At 41.6% G+C, this 20,531-nt stretch overlaps 1 protein-coding gene across 10 annotated transcripts in view; it reads right to left on the reverse strand.

The window, feature by feature from the left end:
• Positions 1-3,261: 3,261 nt before the first annotated feature.
• FAR2 (fatty acyl-CoA reductase 2) overlaps positions 3,262-20,531 on the reverse strand; it is a 149,934-nt gene continuing 132,664 nt past the window's right edge. For all 10 annotated transcript variants that reach the window (XM_030041068.2, XM_030041067.2, XM_030041061.2 and 7 more), the window contains 4 exons: positions 17,256-17,427; positions 12,075-12,204; positions 10,136-10,263; positions 3,262-8,511 (listed from right to left, as the gene is read on the reverse strand). In XM_030041068.2, coding sequence (XP_029896928.1) covers positions 8,349-8,511; positions 10,136-10,263; positions 12,075-12,204; positions 17,256-17,427 — 593 coding nt within the window. In that variant the 3' untranslated portion in view covers positions 3,262-8,348. The remainder of the gene's footprint in view (positions 8,512-10,135; positions 10,264-12,074; positions 12,205-17,255; positions 17,428-20,531) is intronic.

The following is a 20,531-nucleotide window of genomic DNA, read 5'->3' on the forward strand; positions in this document are numbered from 1 at the left end:
GTAAGACTGGAATAAGATTGTGGTGGCCATAGCAGTAGCAGGAAGCTTATGCAAAGGTTGAGACAAAGCCGCTCCTTTAATCTGGAGTCCTTCAGTGCAAACTGGGGCAGCTCCCCTCTTCTTTCTCTCCTTACCCCTACTTTTGCTGTAGCCTACATCAAACAGCTGTGGACCATCAAGTGGATGTTCTGGGGACTGAGAAACGTCAAGCTCAGCCCTCTTTCTTCTCCTCTCACAGTGAAGCCGTGACGAGCCAGTTTCCTTCTAATCTTGGCCCACAGACACCCCAGGGCCTCTCTGGACCCTCCTCTCTCTCTTTCTCATCTCTGATACAGAATATGCTCTTGCTATAAAGGAATGATAATCAAAACATTTCGAGAGAGGTCTGTGGGGTGGGGAAAGAGAACGGATTGTGAGGAGAGAGGAAAGCTGGGAGCTGCGTGACTTCCAGAAGAATGTGAGAAATGTGAAGTTGGGGTAGCAGAAGTATTGTTGGGGTTGGGGACAACAGAATGAGAGACAAACTGGCTGGCCTACAGCAGTGGATTAGACCTGCAGAATATATATATATATTTATATAGAATATATGCACACACATGCACGTACCCACACATGTGTATGTGTGCGTGTGTATATATATATACACACATACATACACACGCACACAGACACAAGTGTTTTTATGTCTGTTTAGCCTGTGTCGTTGAAAAGAGGTCGCTCTCTGTATTTGCCAGCGTTCTACATGCTGTACGATCCACGAGACCACTTCTAGCGCAGTGTTTAGGAGAAATCGGCCAACTGATGATGAGTAACAGGCTGCATGCATGATTGTTTACATGGCAGGAAGAAAGACTTCTCATCCAGAATTAGTCATATGTGCTAAATACCGCCTCAATCTTCATGCCTTTTTTTCCAGAGATGGTCTGGTTGTTTCTTGTTTTGCTTTTATCAAGGTATTCTTATTTTCTCAATTAAAAAAAAAAAAAAAAAAAAAAAAAAAAAGCCTTTGGAGAAATTTAAAGGAAAATATATTTGTGATTTGGTGAAGTGAGTCCAAGAGGACAAACTTTCTACAACAAATACGATTTTTGGAAAGGAGTTAGTAAAATGATTTCTGACTCTTGACAAAAACATTTTTATCAGTAATGCATGGTGAAAATATTTCCTAACGTGCTTTTTGGCAAACAATTCTTTTGAAAACTAACAAATTTGTAAGGTTTTCTTTTAATTTTATGGTAATGAAATGCTTTTTTTCTTGGATAGTGTTGGACAGAAACTGAAAAATACTAGTCCATCCACATCTACCACCTCCAAGTCTTGGTCCCCCATAGGCCCCTTGGAATTTAACAACTGACATTTTTGAAGGGCATTTTAACTTCTAGCATTCAAAATAATGTCTGGAAAAAAAAGCTAAATTTTTGGTCACTGAGAATGTGTGATTTTAAAAATTAGGTAAGACATGGCATACCTTTGTACTGAAATGAAGGCAGGTCTGGCTATGTTTTCTGTTAAATTAGTTTCCCATTACCTCCATTTGCAGTGCGTAGCATACCGCCTTTTACAGCATGCTTGTGCCTTGCTACCCTCCTGTTACACTTAATTGTAATGGCAATCAATACTAAAACTCCATTCCTTTCCCTTTCCAGAAACCCAGCTGTATGTGGATTTGACCCTACTCAGATTAGATCTGCCCTCTTTCCCTGCCTTCAAATTTTTGTGTGTGTCTATGTGCACTCCTATGTTCATCCATAGATACATAAATGCCAAATATTTTGACCAGGCCTGTCTTGAGACACATGTATAACATATGTGTTATTTTACACATATGTATCTATGAATATATACCTGTATATATTTATAAGATTAAAATTTTCTGAAAATGAGATTATTGCAAGGCATTGCAGTCACTAGAATTAAAATGGAAGTATTGAAACACAGAGAACAATTACAGTTTGTGCTCAGGGTGTCTGATGCCACTGTGCTCCCGCTGAGCTCTGGAAGAAGCTCAGATAATCTACCTATCGTGAATCTTCGTGAAGTGTTGGGGAATAAGCCAATATCCAGCAGGCCAGCTAGAGGAGATGCGAGTGGACTGGTGGTGGGCTGTGCTGCGCATATGCATTTGAAAACAGAATTGCTGCAGCAGCCAAGGGAATGGAGGTGTTTTGATTTCGGGCTCTTCCAATGCAGATAGCTGGAAACACTTACTAGACTAAAGCTTTAATGTTAAAATATACACTTCCCCCCCCCCCCCGCCCTGAAGATTTGATAGCAGAGACTTCTGAGGGATGTGACATTCTCTTTGTCTACAAATACACTGACGGAGTGCCTGGACTCAGACCTTGAGACAGTGTCTTTGCTTTGGGCAGTTGGAGATTGTTGACTATTGACGTTCCCAGCTGTGAAGATTTTATTTCAGCAAGAAAGATAATTTTTTTTTTATCAGAACTGGAAAAGGTAAGAACTGTTCTACTTGTAAAACAACGAACCAACCAACTTTCTAGTTAGTCCTGCTATTTGTCAATGCGATTTCATTATCTCACTGTGCCACTGCTTCCCAATGGCCTTGGAGACATCATGCGAAGGACAGTGAAGTGTTTGTCAGAGTCAGAATGTTCTTGGCAATCCTGAGAATTGCTAGATTAAGAACTGACCCAACAGCCTGAAATATTATTGTGTACACTTCTTGGAAACACATGTAAACCACGATTATTTCCATCCCCCATGCATGCTTATGCAGTGACATCCGTAACTTTTCTCGCTGTACAGTAGGGTCTTGGAAATAAAAGCATACTGTATTTCTGTGGACTTTAAAAGCTCTTTATGCCAAAAGAGCATTATAGTGTTAACACCAAGTGTAAATTAAAGTCCTTACCTTGTAAAACTAAGAATTTGGAGTAATATTCTCAGGTGCAAATGGTACGTTGCTCAGGAAGTTGGTCGGGTTATTCCCAAGTTGCCCTTGCTTAAGACCTGTCCCTATCACTTTCTGGAGGACACTTACCAGAGATGGACCCTTCCAGGTCGTATGTATCTGGGTTAAAGTCTCACAGTCATTACTTTTATTAAAATTTGGGATTTCCCCCTCTTTGTTTTCCCTTTCCTTGTGCTGGCAGCTGCCTGTAGGTGGGGCTGCCGTTCCACGCAGGCAGGGACGCAGGCAGCTGTGCTACAGATGTGGTGCAGATGCAGCCTGTTCTGAACTGCAATGGCCAGCAAGTAACCACCTCCTTTAGCAACTTGAGCGATGCAAAGTAACCATAGTTTTAAAATATTTTGTTTTATTAAATGTTTAAAATAACATAAACATCATATTAACAATTTTATGGCTGAGGTTCTCATAATTTGTGACTTTACCATTTTATCTGATTTGAGAGCTCAAAAGATTACACCGTAACATTAGAAACTTTGTAATTAAGATTTATAACAGTAAGTTGTCTCATAGCTAACAAGAGAATAGAAATAGCAGATAGAACCATATAAACTTTGGACAGTGGGAGAGTACATATTTTACTATAAACTGGGGTCTGCCAAGATTATTTAAGAACAAGAAACCTTTTGCAAGCAGTTTCGTGTTAATCTGAACAAACCAACTCAATTCATAGTTGACTTTTAAGCAATAGAGAAAAGTGGGATAGTACATCTTTAATTATTCCCCAAATACGCATATTTTTTTTTTTAATTCTTTTAAGTAAGTCTGTACCACCTTCATACCTATATTTAGCACCATGTAATGGGGTATTCACCATTTAGCTTCTGGGGAATGTACAGCATGTTATTTACTCTGCACTAGAATAAAGGGTCCAATTGTAATAAAAGTTCATCCTCGCTTTCTGCGGTAGAACGTCAATGCTGGAAGAGCAACAGCATGCTTTCGACCATGAAGCTGTAGCTTATTTACAAACAAAAGAATGCCCCCCTCCCTCTTTTCCCAGTTGCTTATTCATGATGATGATTTGATTAATAGTACTACAGGTTCGGTTTCCTTTATGCTGGAAACTAGGGTAGGTTTTAATCACTTTGTCTTAAACTGAATTGGAACAATGCATACCAAACAAGCACAGCCTGGCATTTCGATATGAGCTCTGCTACTTTTACCATCTCTGTATACTGTGTGAAAAGACTGGTGCTGAAAGATGTAACTACACACACGCGCATATATATAATCATGTTTTCTTAGAAAATGTAAAATAACAAATTTCTTGAGGAGGTGGATAATGGGCCAACAGCCTGTAATATACCAGTATGTCTGTTACCACCCCCCTCTACCAAGAAAGAATTGTATTTTCTTAACAAGGTGAGAAATTTTATTTTTTTGGTAACAGGCATGCTGGAGCTAAACAGCTTTGGTTGTCAGTCAAAAGGCAGTTTAAACTTGGATTAGTTTTAGGGATTTGGGTTTTTTTGTTATCGCAATTTAATTAAAAAAAAAAAAAGATACTTCTTAACTGCAAGCTTATGCCCATTGCTCTTTGACAGTGAAATGATATTCAGTGTTTCATTGCTTTTGCAACAGCAGTTCATAGCTATAGCCTACAGACTAGTGTATGTGCACAGTATTAACAAAAACAGTACATGGGGTTCAGCAGTGGTCCGTCTTATTTCTGTAGCAGCACTGCAGGCTTCTGACACCGTGAGGGGGTAGATACACTGCAAGTTCATAGGGTGCAGACAAATAATCCCATTATACTGTCTTGTGGCAGATACTTTCTTTTGTGGCTGTGCAGACTGGCTGCCAATATTGTTCTCTGTGCTTCTGCTGTCTGTGAGCAGAGGCTGCAGGAATGCTCTTCCTACTCCTCTTGCCTCCCCGTAGCACTGCCCATGCTACCTCTGTAGGAAAAAAAAAAACCCCAAAAGCTTGAGTCCTGCTTCAGCCTTACAGGTATTAAAAGCTCTAGCCTTCAGCCATGAGTAATATCCACTCCTGAGGTGTTTGTGTTAATTTGTGCACAGTCACCACAGGACCTCCAATTTAACTTGGTAACAACTGTATTTGGCTTTTCTTTTGACACAAGTTTGTAAGTATACATGAAAGAGCAAGAGAGAGAATGGGGAAGAAAAGAAATGGCTGTCGCTCAGAGGTTTCTTTTAGATATCTTCCCCAAGGCTTGGGTTTCTTCAGAGCACATACAAATACACTGAGGAGCACACAGTAAAACCTCAAAGATAAGTCACTGCCTGAGGTGAGAACAAGTTCTTATGCCAGGTCCAGCTCTCCACGCCGACAGTCATGATTGGCACCCAAAGGCCATTGCCACGTGTCAGTCTCCGCATTGAGGTTTTTCTGACATATTTCTGCGGTTCAGACAATCACCTGAAAACATCTCGAGCCACAAGACAAGGGATTAAAGATTCAAGTTTCACTGCATGTTATGTCTGTGTTAAGAAAAGCTAACAGCTTGATCCCCACCCCAGGCAAGGCCAGAGTTCTGGAGCCGGCTGCCGGCGATGCTGTGTGGGCTACGAAAGGTCTCCAGAAGAGCATACACCATCTGCAACAGCTATGTTTCTGCAACATCCCAAGCAGCTCCTGCTGTTTTCTCAGGGCTGAGTAGTAGCTTTGCTGTGGCTGTTTGTTACCTTCAGCAAAATGCTGAAGAGCTTTAGAACGTGGTACCACCATTGGTCTGAGAGAAACCTGAAGCATCTTTTTTTTTTTTTTTTTTTTTTTTGCACGTGCAGAACACAGGTCTGGATATGCTCAGGTGAGCAAAGATACATCTCGGGCTTGGTGGGACAATACAGCCTGCGCAAATAACTCAACGCCTGCAGGCATACGTGAGGAATGCGTGGCATGACGAGCGTTGGGGAAGGGAAGGCAGGACACTTTACTCATCGTAGAGCTGACTGATGTAGACCAGACATTGTAGGTGTAGCAGGTCTGCAGTATTTGACTTTTCTGAGACTCAGGTTTTTGTCTGTCGTGCACAGCGTAAGACACGATCCCCTTAGCTGTTGCTTCTCTTTGTACATAAGGCAGGCACTTAAAAAGACTTTTAGGATATGAGCTAAAATTCTTTCCTACTTTTTTTAATGGAAGTTTGTTTCAAAATAATCTGCAGTTTTGTTTTGGTTTGTTTTTTAGCCTTTCATATGAGAAGACTGAAAGCTGGCTGATGACCTGATTATGTACTTGAGGGAATGCAGACTTTCTAGAGGAATCCCTACAGCAACCTGCCTCACGCTGCCAAGGTAGCCACAGTCTCCGCACAGCCAAGTAAGTTAGCAAAGGATAACGCAGCTAAGCTTCACCATATACACTGCTACGGAAACACTGTACATGAAATTTCTGGTCCCCAGCGCCCAAACCCATAGCTCCTAGTTTCCAAGGCATGACACCTCGCTAATGTGCAATGCACGGCCCGCACTGCCAGCTTTCTGAACTTGGAAAACACATAGCTAACAACCAGCATGGGTTCATTTTGAAAGTATGTTTTCAAGGCAAGAGCTTAAAAAAAAGTCCATCTTTATAAACTGGGTGCTTGACCTAATTAAGCACAGATCAGAAGTAATGCGTGACAAACATTGCTAGGGAATGCCAGAGCCCTGCCATTCTGGACACCGTGTTTCGGGCCAGGTTCTGCTGCAGGTATCCTTTGGCAATCGCTTGAAACCAGACCTCTGGGGCATACAGGGGAAGATTAATTCCTTGCACCTTTAGAAAGACTTTTGAACTAGCTTGGAGGCCTAATATATAAATATACTGTCATCATAACCTGCTCTTGCCTTCACTGCCAAAAACAAGTATAATTTCTGAAGAATGCCAGCTTTGTAAATACTCTGCTATTCTCAGCTCTCAAAAGAGCAACTGTGTCAATTTTTCTGTGATGTAGCATTACTTTTTCAGACAGCTAGCATGACACAAGACTAAAGAAATTGGATGCTGCATTGTTTCAAAAACTAGCTGCTTTGAAGTCTGATAATCTTAAAGTGCTTATTCGGTGTTATCTGAATAAAAAATATTCCAGTACTAGATTTAACTTTAAAAATCTGATAGCATGATGAATTTGTTGCTGTTGCACTAAGGCCGTTGTTGCACCAGCTACTTTGAAGAAGGCGCTCTCTTTCTCTCTCTCCCCCCCCACCCCGGAATTCATACTTCACTAGGTGAAACAAGTATCTCCAATAGCCATGAGCGTTAGGAAGATCCTTGGGTTCCTTTCTAAACTGCAAGGTAGGACAAAATGCATTACCTTCACCATGCATGACTTTTTTTTACACAGAAGTCAATGAAACCTTTCCTATTCGCAATGAAAACAGGTTTCAGACTTTTTAGTTCCTAATGCCAGGAGTGGCAGCAGAACTGACCTGATGGGATTTCCTCCATACATGTCTTTACACTTTCATTGCCAGTGGAATTGATCAACTGCAAAGTGATTTAGCTGTAATGAAAGCATGAAGGACAGCATCAGGCCTTTTTTGAGCTATAGGGAGAGAGGTTTTCTGCAGACAAATCCAAGGGAGAAAAAAAGCTATTCCTCAAAAATAATAAAGAGCTTCTGAATTCTTCTTCAATCTTTTAAGAAGTTTCCTCTTCATTCTCAGAGTAAATACAGCATTTTTCAAGCCAAAAAAATGTTCCAAGCAAATGTGATAAATGCAAGAACAGGGCTTTTTAATAGACTGCAACCTTAACCACACAGAGAAAAAATACCTCTCCATAAGAAAGCAGCTTCTGAGTGAGTAGAGTTAACACAGGTACATGAATTCTACGTGTGTCTTCAGTTATGGCTTGAAAGCGTCAGTCCTCAATATAAGACAAGATCTGAAAACTGTTCGGTGTGTTCACTGGCCTAATGTAACTGATCTTTTTTCCCCTCTAAGTTTTGAAAAACTGAAAATGTGACATCATGTTTTTCAATAAGGTACCATTTCACTGAATGAGAATGAAGGAATAGCCTCTTTAGGAAGACCTCTTACAGGTTAATTTCCTTGGCTGGGTCTCCTCTGATGGCATCCTTTTCTTCCAAGGTTGTATGCTTTAAATTTGCCTCTTTTGAGGAAGAAGATGGGATTAAGATAGCCTAGGTAGTACATGGGAAGACAATGACTTTGGTTAATCCTTACTCTTGCACATCAGACTCTAGATGAACGGTTCCAGCTTGACCTGTTCCTAAAGCTTCAGTTATGGCTTTAAAAATTGGCCTGGTCCTACAGATGAAAGACCACCATGTATTAAAGCATTAGTTAAAATTAAAAAGGTGAACATGTAACAGTGCACAATAAATGCAGGCTGCTGTTGGAGGGAGTGGATTTTTCTGCTACTTTCAGACCCCGATGCCCATAGTTGCTGATTAGAGGAGATGGAGGTCCTTCTGGAAGAGGCTGGTTGCTGATGGACGGCTTCAGTGCCTAAGGGTGCTGGATGCCCTGAAGTAGGAAAGGAACTTGTAGCAGAGGCTCACCACAAAGTACCAGATGTTTCGAGCCATCTGTGACCTTGCAATGAAAATGCGCCAGATGATCACTAGGAGGGTGGTGTTGAATGCATATCGGATGTTCCTCAGCCTGAGAAAGAGAAAGAGGCATCTTATAGAGGAAAACAAAAACAACAAAAAAGCTTACCAGCTTGCTGCATTTGCTGCAGGTAAGTTTGTAAGAAATCCTGTTTACAAGTGGCCCTTGGGCTTTTTGCCATTCCTGTTTTAGTGAAAACACTGTGCCCAAGATGTCCCTATCGTCTTGCCAAGGACTGTGCTGAAGCGAGGATACAGTGAATAGCTAATGGCATAGGTGGAACAACTGTATTGCAAGTCTCTCTTGTTCTATGTGCTCTTATTTCAAACCAGAACAGAAGTCATACTGAGAGTTTTTTCTTTATGATAGTTTAGGTCCAATACTTTCTGCTTTGATTTGGTATATTAGCTTTTTTTTTCTTTGCAGGATTGGTGGCAGGCTAGAAGACCTACATTTGCATGAGCTGATGAATAAAGTTCTCCTGTTTGTGTGAAACCCTGCCTTTAATGTTAGGAAATTACTCAATAATCATAAATGGTCTTTACTTTTGCAGTACTGCAGCACTGGAGTTTTGGGGGGGGGGGGGGGGGGTGGGGTGGAGTGGCAGTTTACACCATATATTTAAATGGTATTATTGAGTCTTTTAAGATGCTAATCGTCTTGTCCTCTTTCTATCAAGCAAAAGTTTCTGCAGTTCTCTAATTCTTACTTTCCCAGTGTCTGACCAAGGGAAGAAAGCTTTGTACTTAATGTCCCCAAGATTGGTTTAATTTTTGTAAAAGTCCTTTTTTTTGTTGTTGTTGTTGTTAACTTTATCACCGCACTACACCACACTGCCTGTTTGAACTATGAGGCAGTTACTGGCCTGTTACAGAGGTTCTTATAAATCCTTTAAAAATGACCTGTGAACGAAGAACTAGTTTAGGATTCCTTGCTATGGCAACAAGCTGTTTTATGCTTCTAGCATTTACAGTGCACTAGAATGGTTTTCTTAAAGGAAACAACCAGGCTTTTACTCCAAGAGAGCTGCTCCTTCTCCTTTTGCCTGCACTTCTCAGTAAAAGGGCTGGAGAAGACAGGAAGAGCACAATCTTTAACTGAATAGAAGGACAATCTCAAATTGTTCATTCAGACTCTCTTAAACTGTCATCAGGGATTGAATGCATAAGCTCTCCACTGATTTTGGAGAATTTTTGCCCATTCCCCCAAAGGAATTAAAACTTCAACTTTAAAATGAAATTTAAAATCATACAAATGCTTGAAGTTTTTAGGCAATGTCTTCGAATAGCTAAAAACTTCTAGGAGCTTCACAAAGTCTAAATCTGACCCTTATTTTTCTGTTGTAACTCTGACCCTTATTTTTCTATTGTAATTCTGAATGACCAAGATCTTCTGCATTCATGTATTCCTCTTATGCATCGTAACTTCGTTACTTGGTCATCTGCTGGGAAGGCACAATATCTAGCCCCTGATCATTAGTGACGTCAAAAGTCCTCTTTTTCTTACAGGTTGGAAAAATGAAATGCTGACAACTCTCTGCCTTAAGAAATAAGCTATGCTATGTTTATCTCCATATTATTCAACAATTATTACTGCAATGTAACTAGAATAATTTTCCTCAAAAGCCATTCAAGGTAGCCAGGAGCTCTTGTCCTTGTCACTGGGTATGACTTACTTTCGTAAGTGCTGCTTTGCTGCTGGAATGCCAGCCATGTCCTCATTTAGCAAGTACTTCTTAGCACCTAGGCAGTAGCTTTCAATGTATTCTGACCAGTGCAGCTGACGAACATCAAAGTTGTATAACTGGGATTTAAAGACAAAGAGCAGAAGTTAAATGCCAGAGTTCAAAACAAGTTCACTTTAAGCATCAATTCTTCATTGACCTCCATTCCTGACAAGGCCCTCTGTCTGAAGTTCTTAAAGCCACCAAGTTTCCAAGAAGACATGGGCACTAACAGACTGTATTTCACAGCTGTCAATTAACATCTCACCCAGCTGGGAATCTGGGCAAAGCAAGCAGAAATTTAGTGCTAGCTGGCAGAAAACAAAGATAAGTTTGTCTTTCAGGTGGCAATTTTTGCATAAATACATGTATTTGTACACACATGTACATGCAAACACACAACTGTGGAAGAAAAATGGCCTTCTATTCAGGTAAATGCATTCATATGAAAACCTCCATGAAGTTTTTAATGTGTCACTAGAATTATGTGTAAATAAATGAATTGGGACATTGAGTCAACAGGTGCCTCTGCATCAGTGTTACTTGCTATTGTGCTGTATTCTCTCTCATCAGCTAGATCGACAGAAGTCCAAGAAATAGGTTACTCTGGTGTTTGGCATCAAAAAGTCTCATTGTAGAGCTAATTACCCCAGTTAATTTCAGATGCTTATATTGGAAAAATTGTTAGCAAGCTCTCAGGGGTTGTCTGTCTATTAGAGCAAAGAAAGCATTTTTTTTCTAAACGAATGACTGAAGTGAATGGTATTTCTTATTTACAGGGTCTTAAAAGAGAATATACTCAGAAAAATATTTTCCTTTCACCCCCATGCCAATCCAGGCCATTTGCTTTGGTGCAAGGGCCTTAGTATCACACCAGCAATAACTCGAGCAGAGAGGGGTTAGCTACTGTGCAGATCCTGGTGTGTCTGTCAGATATGTATAGAGATGTGTGCTGCCCATAAACTATCTAGCTTGAATACCGTTCACAATGCAGCAGTGGCAACACTGGATGCGGTGCATCTCACAAAGTTCTCATAAGCAGCTTGGTAAGCCTGAAACACTGTCTAGCTTGCGCTAAGTCCTTGATGTTGTAATTTTTTGTTTATCTGCCTAAGAACTAGCTCCTATCATAGCATTTAGGTTCCCTCTACATCTGCTGTGGTCACAGCAGTGCTACTGCCCTTAGAAGTTAGAATTTGCTGCATGCAATCCCTCTGCAGACTAGGGAAGAAAACTCTTGATTCTACTGCTGGGAGTCTGTGCAAGAACTTCATGATGTGTGTAAGACCGGTTTGATGTGAATGCCTAAGTATCTCTTTGCAAGGAGATACTGACCAAAGGTGCATTCAAGCTTATCACAGATCTACTCTTTGTATCCTTCAGTCTTTCAGTTACAATCCCATTCTTAAGGGGTAGTATTTCAAAGCTATAAAGACTACAACAGAGCTAGACATCCTGCAAATTAATTGCTCTTTAGGGACTTGAATAAAACAGGAACTTTTTACATATTGTTCAGGGTCAGATACTATGTGTTACCTAAATTTCCCTGTGCGGTGCCCATTAAAACCAAAGGGGATGAAAATGTTAAAATCTTTCAAGTAATTTCCATCTAGATCATCTACCACAACTGCAATGTTAACTGGAAAGACTTCAGTGATTGACCTGCCTCAGAAGAAAGAGCAACACACCTCAGGAGAAAACATTCCCCTGTCATAAATGGAAGGTTCCTGATAAGTTATTTAATAAAACAAGGAGGCAATAAATTATTTCAGGTTAAAGTCAGTTCCAGTCATATGGATGTCATTTGAAAGCTCAACAATACACCAAAAATAATTGCTGCAGATGAACGGAATTGCAGATGATTAGCAATCCATATTCAGGATATACTTACCTTTTTGTCCTCTGTGTTAAGGTGACTCATTAACATATTCATATTATCTGAAGACCAATCCCAGGACTGAGTGGAGAAATACTGCAGGAGCATCATAGACTTGTGCAGTCGATTGATAATCTTCATCATTCTGAAACAGAGGAGGAACATCAGAGGTGGACAGGAAGTTTGATCGTATGTAAAGGCTGTCGGTTTGCTCTGTAGGTGTTTTCATCAATCCAGATGAATAGGCATTGCAATTCCTGATGAGCACCGCGCTGGTGCTCACCAGGCCGAGAACTTGCTCAGCAAGTCTAACTGCTCCAGCTCAGGTCTTGAGCCTACAGCTACCCAGCTTTTATTGTTGGCTTGAACATGGGTGCAAAACATGCATTTCTCAGGGCAGGACTGATGCTTCACTTACCGGCCTGAACTAAACAAGGGTTGGAGGCCATATCTACATCACATACCACGTGTGAGGTGAAGAGCCCATCTGAACTAGTATGAAGTCTGCACAGCAGATTGCAAAACCTCAAAGGTATATTGCTTGCCTCCCAAGGTGGATACTTGTCTTTCTACCACACAAATTCTCTTCTGTTCTCCAGCCTGACTGGGCTCCTGAAGCAAAGCACTGATTTTTGGAGTTAGCTCCAATACAGAGGTGACTACATCTGCAGCATAGACAAGCTCTGAAGTCAGTTGCTCAACTTCAGTTTTCAGATAGAATCATAGGATCACAGAGTGGTTTGGGTTGGAAGGGACCTCAAAGATCATCTAGTTCCAACCCCCCTGCCATGGGCAGGGACACCTTCCACTAGACCAGGTTGCTCAAAGCCCCGTCCAGCCTGGCCTTGATCACTGCCAGGGATGGGGCAGCCACAACCTCTTGGGGCAACCTGTTCCAGTGCCTCACCGCCCTCACAGTGAAGAATTTCCTCCTAATGTCTAAATCTACCTTCTTTCAGTTTAAAAGCATTACCCTTCATTTTAACACTACTCTCCCTGATAAAGAGGAGTCCCTCCCCATCTTTCCTGTAGGCCCCCTTTTAGTACTAGAAGGCTGCTATAAGGTCTCCCTGGAGCCTTCTCCAGGCTGAACAACCCCAACTCTCTCAGCCTGTCTTCATAGGAGAGGTGCTCCAGCCCCTGACCATCTTCATGGCCCTCCTCTGGACCTGCTCGAGCAGGTCCATGTCTGTTTTACATTGGGGTTCCCAAAACTGAACGCAGTACTCCAGGTGGGGTCTCACCAGAGCAGAGTAGAGGGGCAGAATCCCCTCCCTTGGCCTGCTGGCCACGCTTCTTTTGATGCAGCCCAGGATACAGTTGGCTTTCTGGTCTGGAAGCACACATTGCTGGCTCATATTCAGTTTTTCAGCCACTAATACCCTCAAGTCCTTCTCCGCAGGGCTGCTCTCAATCCACTCATCGCCCAGCCTGTATCCATGTTCGGAATTGCCCTGACCCATGTGCAGGACCTTACACTTGGCCTTGTGGAACCTCATGAGGTTCACATTGGCCCACCTTTCTAGCCTGTCAAGGTCCCTCCCTCTGGACAGCATCCCTTCCCTCGAGAGTATCAACCACACCGCTCAGCTTGGTGGCATGCTTTTCATGTCTTTGGGCTTCTTTGATCTCTCTCTCTCTCAAAACCAGTTGTTTTTCTTAAAGGCCATTCCTCTCCCTGTACAATATAGTGGCAGTTTGGAGTGTTTTTTGTGTCCTTCCTTATACAGGAAGGGTCTGATAGTATGCACTCCTGGTGGATGACCTTGAAAATAACCTGAGTCCATAGGCTTTTTTTTTTCTTGGGGCGGGGCGGGGGAAACTGTTTGAACACCTTCCTGGAGCGTGAGTGTCCTGGTAAAGATGAAAGCTCCTTCAGGAGCACGGCTGCTTAACAGGGACTTTAGAAACGTAGGTTCAGGTCTCTTATGTGTCTTGGCCCTTTTTTATTATTAATTTTTTATATAAAAGGGGATGACAATAGTGCTGTCCTACCTTGCAGGATTATTTTTCAGTTGTCCCAATGGTCATGAGTACAAAAGGCCTCTGGTTGTTTAAAGTGTGATGTACAGAGCTTGGTCAATTTTGAGAGAACACCACGTTCTCTCAGACTGGATAAAGGCAAGAGAAAGCATTAAAAGGCTGATTTCTGTGGAAAACAGAGCTGTTTTCATGAGAAATTTTGAGCTGCCCAGAGGGTAACACAGTCGCCGTGACAAATAAAAGGCGGCAGTCTGGGGAAGAATGGTGCCAGGCTGGCCTCTCCCCGTGCAGATGTGACTGCCCCGATGATAAGCAGAAAAAGACACAATGAGTACAGCAATTCAGAGGAGGACCGTGCAGCTTACCCAAAGCAAATTGAAAGAGCACTAAAACCTTACATAGGCACTCCTACTCAGAATTAAAGTGGCTTTCATTTTAGGACAGCACATCATCACATTAAAGGAACCTTCATTCTGAATAATTACGTGCGCATTGATTGAATGCAGGTTATCTAAACTACTTTAAAATTACTTCAGATTAACCTTCCCGATTGTGCCTGTGTAGGCAACTACTATGGGGCAAAGCTTTGTGGATATTTTAATACCTTGTAAGAACTTGGGAAACAAAGTCTATGGCTAGATTGCAAAGATCTGAAGTTGCCCCTCACACTGGCTCCCCAAAAGCCATCAATATCTTTAAAGTGTTTAGGGCTAATGGAATCTGTCAGAAAAAAAAAAAAAAGAGAATCAACTGTGTGTTCCTACTTGTGTTTTGAAAATAGGCTATCCACGTGGCCTCCTGTCAATGCGGGCAGAATGAGCTCTGACTGTAGATCTACCCAAAGCAACATATCTGAGTGGCTGAAAGTAAGGGTCAAAAAGACAAATGAAGCATCTGAAGAGGTACGTATGAAAACTGCGTTTCGTGTTAACTGACTGAGCTCAAATGTTGTGACCACATTCAAAACATTGACTAACTTGGATGAAGGAATGGTCTACTGGAAAACATCAACTGAGTGGAAACATGCTTTTCTGCTGCCTCTGAGAGGCTATGGCAAAGATTTCTTACAGAAAATCTCATTCTCCACTGTGGAGGAACTGAGAGGAATAAAGCAAGTAGTAGCTGTCACTGATAGCCTTATTAGTTACACTTCAGAAATGCATCTTGTCTTCTAGAAAACTGTTTACAGCAATGATTTCTTTATTTGCTCTCATACTGAGCCTTGCATGAGCAGATTCTCAGGTGAGACAGATTGCCTCAGGAGACTACTAATGATATAAAACACATTAGTTTCTAAGTCATGGATGGATGTGCAGCAATAACAGTAAGCCATTTAGGGCAGTTTTGCTAGACATCAAGCAATTTATGTAAAATGAGCTAACAGTTAAAGTAAGTTTCTCAGGAGAGGCAAAATATAAAAGTCTAAAGCTGAAGGAGGTGACTCTTGTACCTACCCTTTGGTAGATGGGGTACTGCATGTGATAACTACAGGAGGAACTACAGCTGAGTTCCTCTGAACTACCCTGCAATTCAAATTAGTGAAGGTCATAGGCTGGTCCTGAATAAACAGTAGACTTGCAAAACCATAACCAGCTCCCAGATAACCTACTCCATGTGATAACCCATCACCTTATGATGAGTTGAGTATGGATACAGTAGAGAACTGAAGCCTGAGTCTTGGTCCTGGCAAAGAACTTTCTCCTTTCTGCTTGCAAATCTGGCATAGGGTCATGGAGAGAATTCAAGAAACTGCCAGGAAGATGGCTTGTACTTCAATAGATGGGAATGTCAAGTGGGAAGAAAGTTAAGCCTAGGTGCTCTGTTTGAAGCAGAGGGAAAAATTAAAGGGAAACATTAAAGCAGGTTTAGTGACACATTCAACTTTTTTTAATTTGATGTGGTTTACTGCCCTTAGACCATAAAGGTCTGGTATTTAGGTAGCTGTGAAAAAAAGAAAGAATGAGCTGCTACTATGCTTTCTACCACATTGCAGTAATGCCTGGATGAGCTTAAGTAGTGTGTAAAAAGAAAAGGGGAATTATTAAAAAAACCCAAACAAACCCCAAACCAACTTGGTGAACTCACAGGTTCGTTGCTGAGCCTGTGTTTGCTCAGGTCACAAATCTCAAAATTCAGAAGAAGGTATCTTTCTCAGCATGAGTGCATGCTGAGCTCTATTTGAAATTTAAGTACAGTATTACGGCCAATGTCCATTGGCTACTTATGCCAATCAACATTATGAAAAGAAATGTCAGTTGTAATGGCAATGCCAAGATCTTACTGCTGCCTGTTTCAACAGAATTTGGAGATTGCAGCCTATTCTTGCTCATAGTTTACCTCTATTTCTAGGGTAATTCTTACCTCCTGGATAACTGAAAGTCTTTTTATGGACCTATTTTCCTCCATAGCAGAACGTCGGAGAGAAATTAGAGCAATACATCAGCCAGGGATTTCCCTGCAAACAGCCGAAGCCAGCTTTCTAACTAGCAGAGGAGCACAGAGCAGCTGACATCAACACAGTGCTGGCATACCGTTCTTGTGTTGCACAATAAATTCTCTTCTGTGGTGGCAGGGAGTAAAGGAGGACGTTGGCTGAGTTATGTTACACCAGGATTGCTTCCACACGGGACATGCATGTCGCGTATTCCTCCTAGCCGTGACACTGCCAAGGCTCAAATACCAATTGTAATGGTAAACCGTCCTCGTAAATACAATTCAGAATTTATTCATGCTCCGAAACAACTGCTTCCTAGATATCAGGGTGCTGGGCCAGTGCTGGCAACTGCTAATTATGCATCTGATTTATGGGAAAAAAATATCAGCTGGAATGTTCTAAACATTGCCAGTCTCCAGTCCTTATGCAAGCTACTGACACATAGAGGCAATCAAGTCAGAGAGTTGCAATGGTAGAAATCTTGCTACAGAGGACAGTTTAACTACTGGTCCTCTTCTGTCTTGGGAACCTCTGAAGTGAACAAAGCTGTGTTTAAAGGACGTGCTGTCCCCCAGGTACTGGAAAGGGTGGGAACCCCAGGCTACACTTAGCTATGGCCACGCGATTCCTCTTCTTTTTGAGTAATCTCCTCGAGACAAGGAGATGGGAAGAAGACCAGGGACTTCAGGCTGAGGCAGCCCGTTCTCAGAACTTGTTAGAGATCTGCTCTCCGTAACAGTGGCAGGCATGCAGGAGGCTGAAGGCGTGTGGTTTCTTACCTGGGCTTTCTCCCCGTGAGCCTCATGTACAGGTCGTAGAGTATGGCCGGTGCCTTGTGACTGACAGTTATCCAGTACTGGTTTATCAAGTAGTTGGACGTCAAGTGAGCGTTGGGTGTTCGGAAGGCCTGCTCCAGGGGGTTCCTTTTGAACGTGGATATAACATACTGCTCTGTAAAGGAAGAGGCATTTAACTTAAAATCAGGCACTTAAGTTCAGTTGAGTTGGGCACAACCATACCAACGTGCTGCAGTAAAGCCCAAGTTACAGTGCTTGACGTGTTTAACCTACAGTTCTGTGAACTATGTAACCAGTGGTTGGATGAGGTCATCTCGGGGTCCCTTCTGGCATGAAAATTGATGACTCCATCTATTGCCTATTTGAAACACAATCTGACTTTAGACTTAATAGCAGCAGACAAAAACTTCCTTATCAAAACACCAAAACCTAATGGAGGAAAAGCAGGCAGTTGTATCCCGAAACACTTCAGACCAAGGAACTGCAGTTCTGCTTTCACCTGCAGTAGATGTGAAAGAAATTGATAAGTGTTAACATATCTTCAGATCACTGAAAGCTAACTTTGATCTGCTAGCATAAAACAAAAATGACATTTCCAATTTCTAGTCAAATTTTCAAAAGGGCTGATGTCAATATTAGTCTGAGTCAGGGACAGGTTGCTTACACACATATGGTGCTGCTTCTAGAAAGACTTCATTATATCCCTTCAAACCACATCTGACCCACAACACCAATTACCTCAGTCTGTTTTCAGAGGAGCTCTGGATGCACTAAAGCAGCAAATTGTATTGCATTCTTAACTTGAAAACTAATGATAGTGCGGTAATCTTTCATCCCTTTTGTACGTTAAGGCACAAAATACGGTGGGTCTGATTCTGAGCTCTTGCAATGGCACAGTGCCACAGAAGTGGCATCTAGATGTGCATATCTGGGGCATTTGCATATTGCAGAGGCTTAATAGAACTGCAGTAGTTGAATATAAGACTATCATCCTAGGGACTGATAAACAGATGGTGCTCCTATTCCTGAGCACCAGTGAGCTCAACGAAGAAGAATATGTGGGCTTTTTTTACTTTTTTAAAAATGAATTTGAGAGTTATGACATCAATCTGTGCTCATATTATAGTCTACTCTCTAAGCTTATGTTACAAATAGAAAATCAGATGAGAATTTGCAAGTCAAGAAACATCCAGATCATCCTCAGATAAGCAGATTCTAATCATAATATTCAGACAGTATTCTCATGTATCTGTTGTCAGCTCATTACTGCACTTCAAGTAGTGACTTTTGCTGTACTCGTTCTAAGTAACAGCAACTAGAGGAGACTTGTTAGCCACTTAGCTGCTAAGTTTAGACAACAAAGACTTTTAAAATAATACAATTTAGTTTTAGTGCAAGTTTACTGTTAATTTTTCTGTCCTGTAGGCTGCAAGTTTAATGGCTGAAGACCAGTTCTTCTGAAACTCCTCTTGCATCTGAATAGCTAGAACTGACTGCCATCCCTTTCTGTTTCACTTAACCACATCATTGCAGTGTGGCTATCTTGTGGTCACTATGCGGGCTGCGGTACAGAAATCTTATCCTTTGCAGCACGTTCTCTCCAAATGGCAAGGATTAGCAAAAAACTCCTATTTAAACTTCCCCATGTAGTTGTGCCTGTGGTTTTACTGGAGATTTCCAAAGATGTTTACTCCTGGCAGGGGAGTGACAATAAGCAGTTTGGGATGGGCTACTGGGAAGGAAGCCGCTGTCCTGGCCCAGCTCTTGGCAGAGTTTGTGTCTGTCTAAGCAGCGTGCGAGGAGTTTTTCCTCTGTGTTAGCAGCACGGCCATTTACTACAATTATACTTCGACAAAGTCATAGCTGTCTTAAACGTAAAGAGATCTGCTCCCAGTTTGGAGAGGGCTGTATATCTGTGCCCATTCAAGCAGCTCATGGATCAGGAGAGCAATCCCATGAACTCTGCTGCTTCTCCCCTTAAGGAATTTTCTCCAAGAGGCACTTTAAATCCCAGTTTATTTACAAACTCTCATCTGCTTATCAATATTGAAGTTCATTTAGTTTCATTTGGTCACTTCATTTCCTAATGGAAACCTATCAGTTTAACTGGGACCCACTGATATTTTGGAATTGTGATAGTTTTGATACTGTCTGCAGCATATATTTATAGCTCTCTTTATTCAAATCCTGATGTTAATATATTGCAGATCTAGTTTTCAACTTTAAACTGGGTGAGGTGGTTTCCCTTTGAAAACATGCACATAAGTCAAGAGCAGATGAGATATCTGCTGAAAACTCAAGAAAAATTCTGAAAGTCAGGAATGAAAGTGGTTTTGTTCTAAAATGCTCATAAGAAGGCAGCGAGACCAACTTGAAAGACTTATTGGAAGGAAGTTGGGAAAACACCAGCGTTGCATAACTTGGAACAGTTACTGCTATGTGCATCTCCCTTACCCTGGCTTGCACTGACTCAGCACAATTGCTCCGTCTCCTAATTTCTGGAAAGTGTTCAACTTTGCAAGCATAGCAAGTCTTTTATGCTCCAACAGTTTGTTTTGGAGAGAGAGAGAAAGAATCAGACAGGTCAGGCAGGCACAAAACCCAAACCAGAAGCGTATCACCTTTAGGAGCTACTGGAATGGCTTAGCGGGTGGGTGGTCTTTCCTCTCCGACCACAGCACAAAAATGCAGAAGCAAATTCTACAATTCAAAGGCAGATTAAGCAGGGGGAGAATCAGACACCAGTCTCGTCTGGGTAGACTGTCAAGGATAAATTGAAATTAAGTTTTCCCATGCTGAACACCATTTTAAAACCTACTTTAAGGTTTAGTTTTGAGAAGAGATTGCGAAATGTACTTCACAAAATCCGACTAGCAAGATTTAGATTGCAGCAAAGCAGAATACACTTCTTCAGATTAATACTCAGTTGTCTGACCACATTTTTATAATAGCGGGAAAAATAACAGCAGTAATGGAATGAAGTAAGAAAAAATCCCAAGGCACAGCCTTATTTGGAAAAGAAATAAATCAGTTAAGGTTCCTTTTAACACTAGAGGTTTGTCTGTATCTGGAGATCTGTGGAATAAACTGGTTTGCAATGGATGTTTAAGCATTAAGCTCTTAAGTAGACATATATTTTTCAAATAATTCTCTTCTAGATCTCCTTCTCCCTCCCTCCAAGCTCATCACCTTTGTAGTCAGTATGTCCCCATCTCAGTCACTTCTGTTCCCTACCCAGGGCATCCTCAGCCCACTCCA

This window comes from Aquila chrysaetos, chromosome 17 (assembly GCF_900496995.4).
Source record: "Aquila chrysaetos chrysaetos chromosome 17, bAquChr1.4, whole genome shotgun sequence".
Lineage (NCBI taxonomy): Eukaryota > Metazoa > Chordata > Aves > Accipitriformes > Accipitridae > Aquila > Aquila chrysaetos.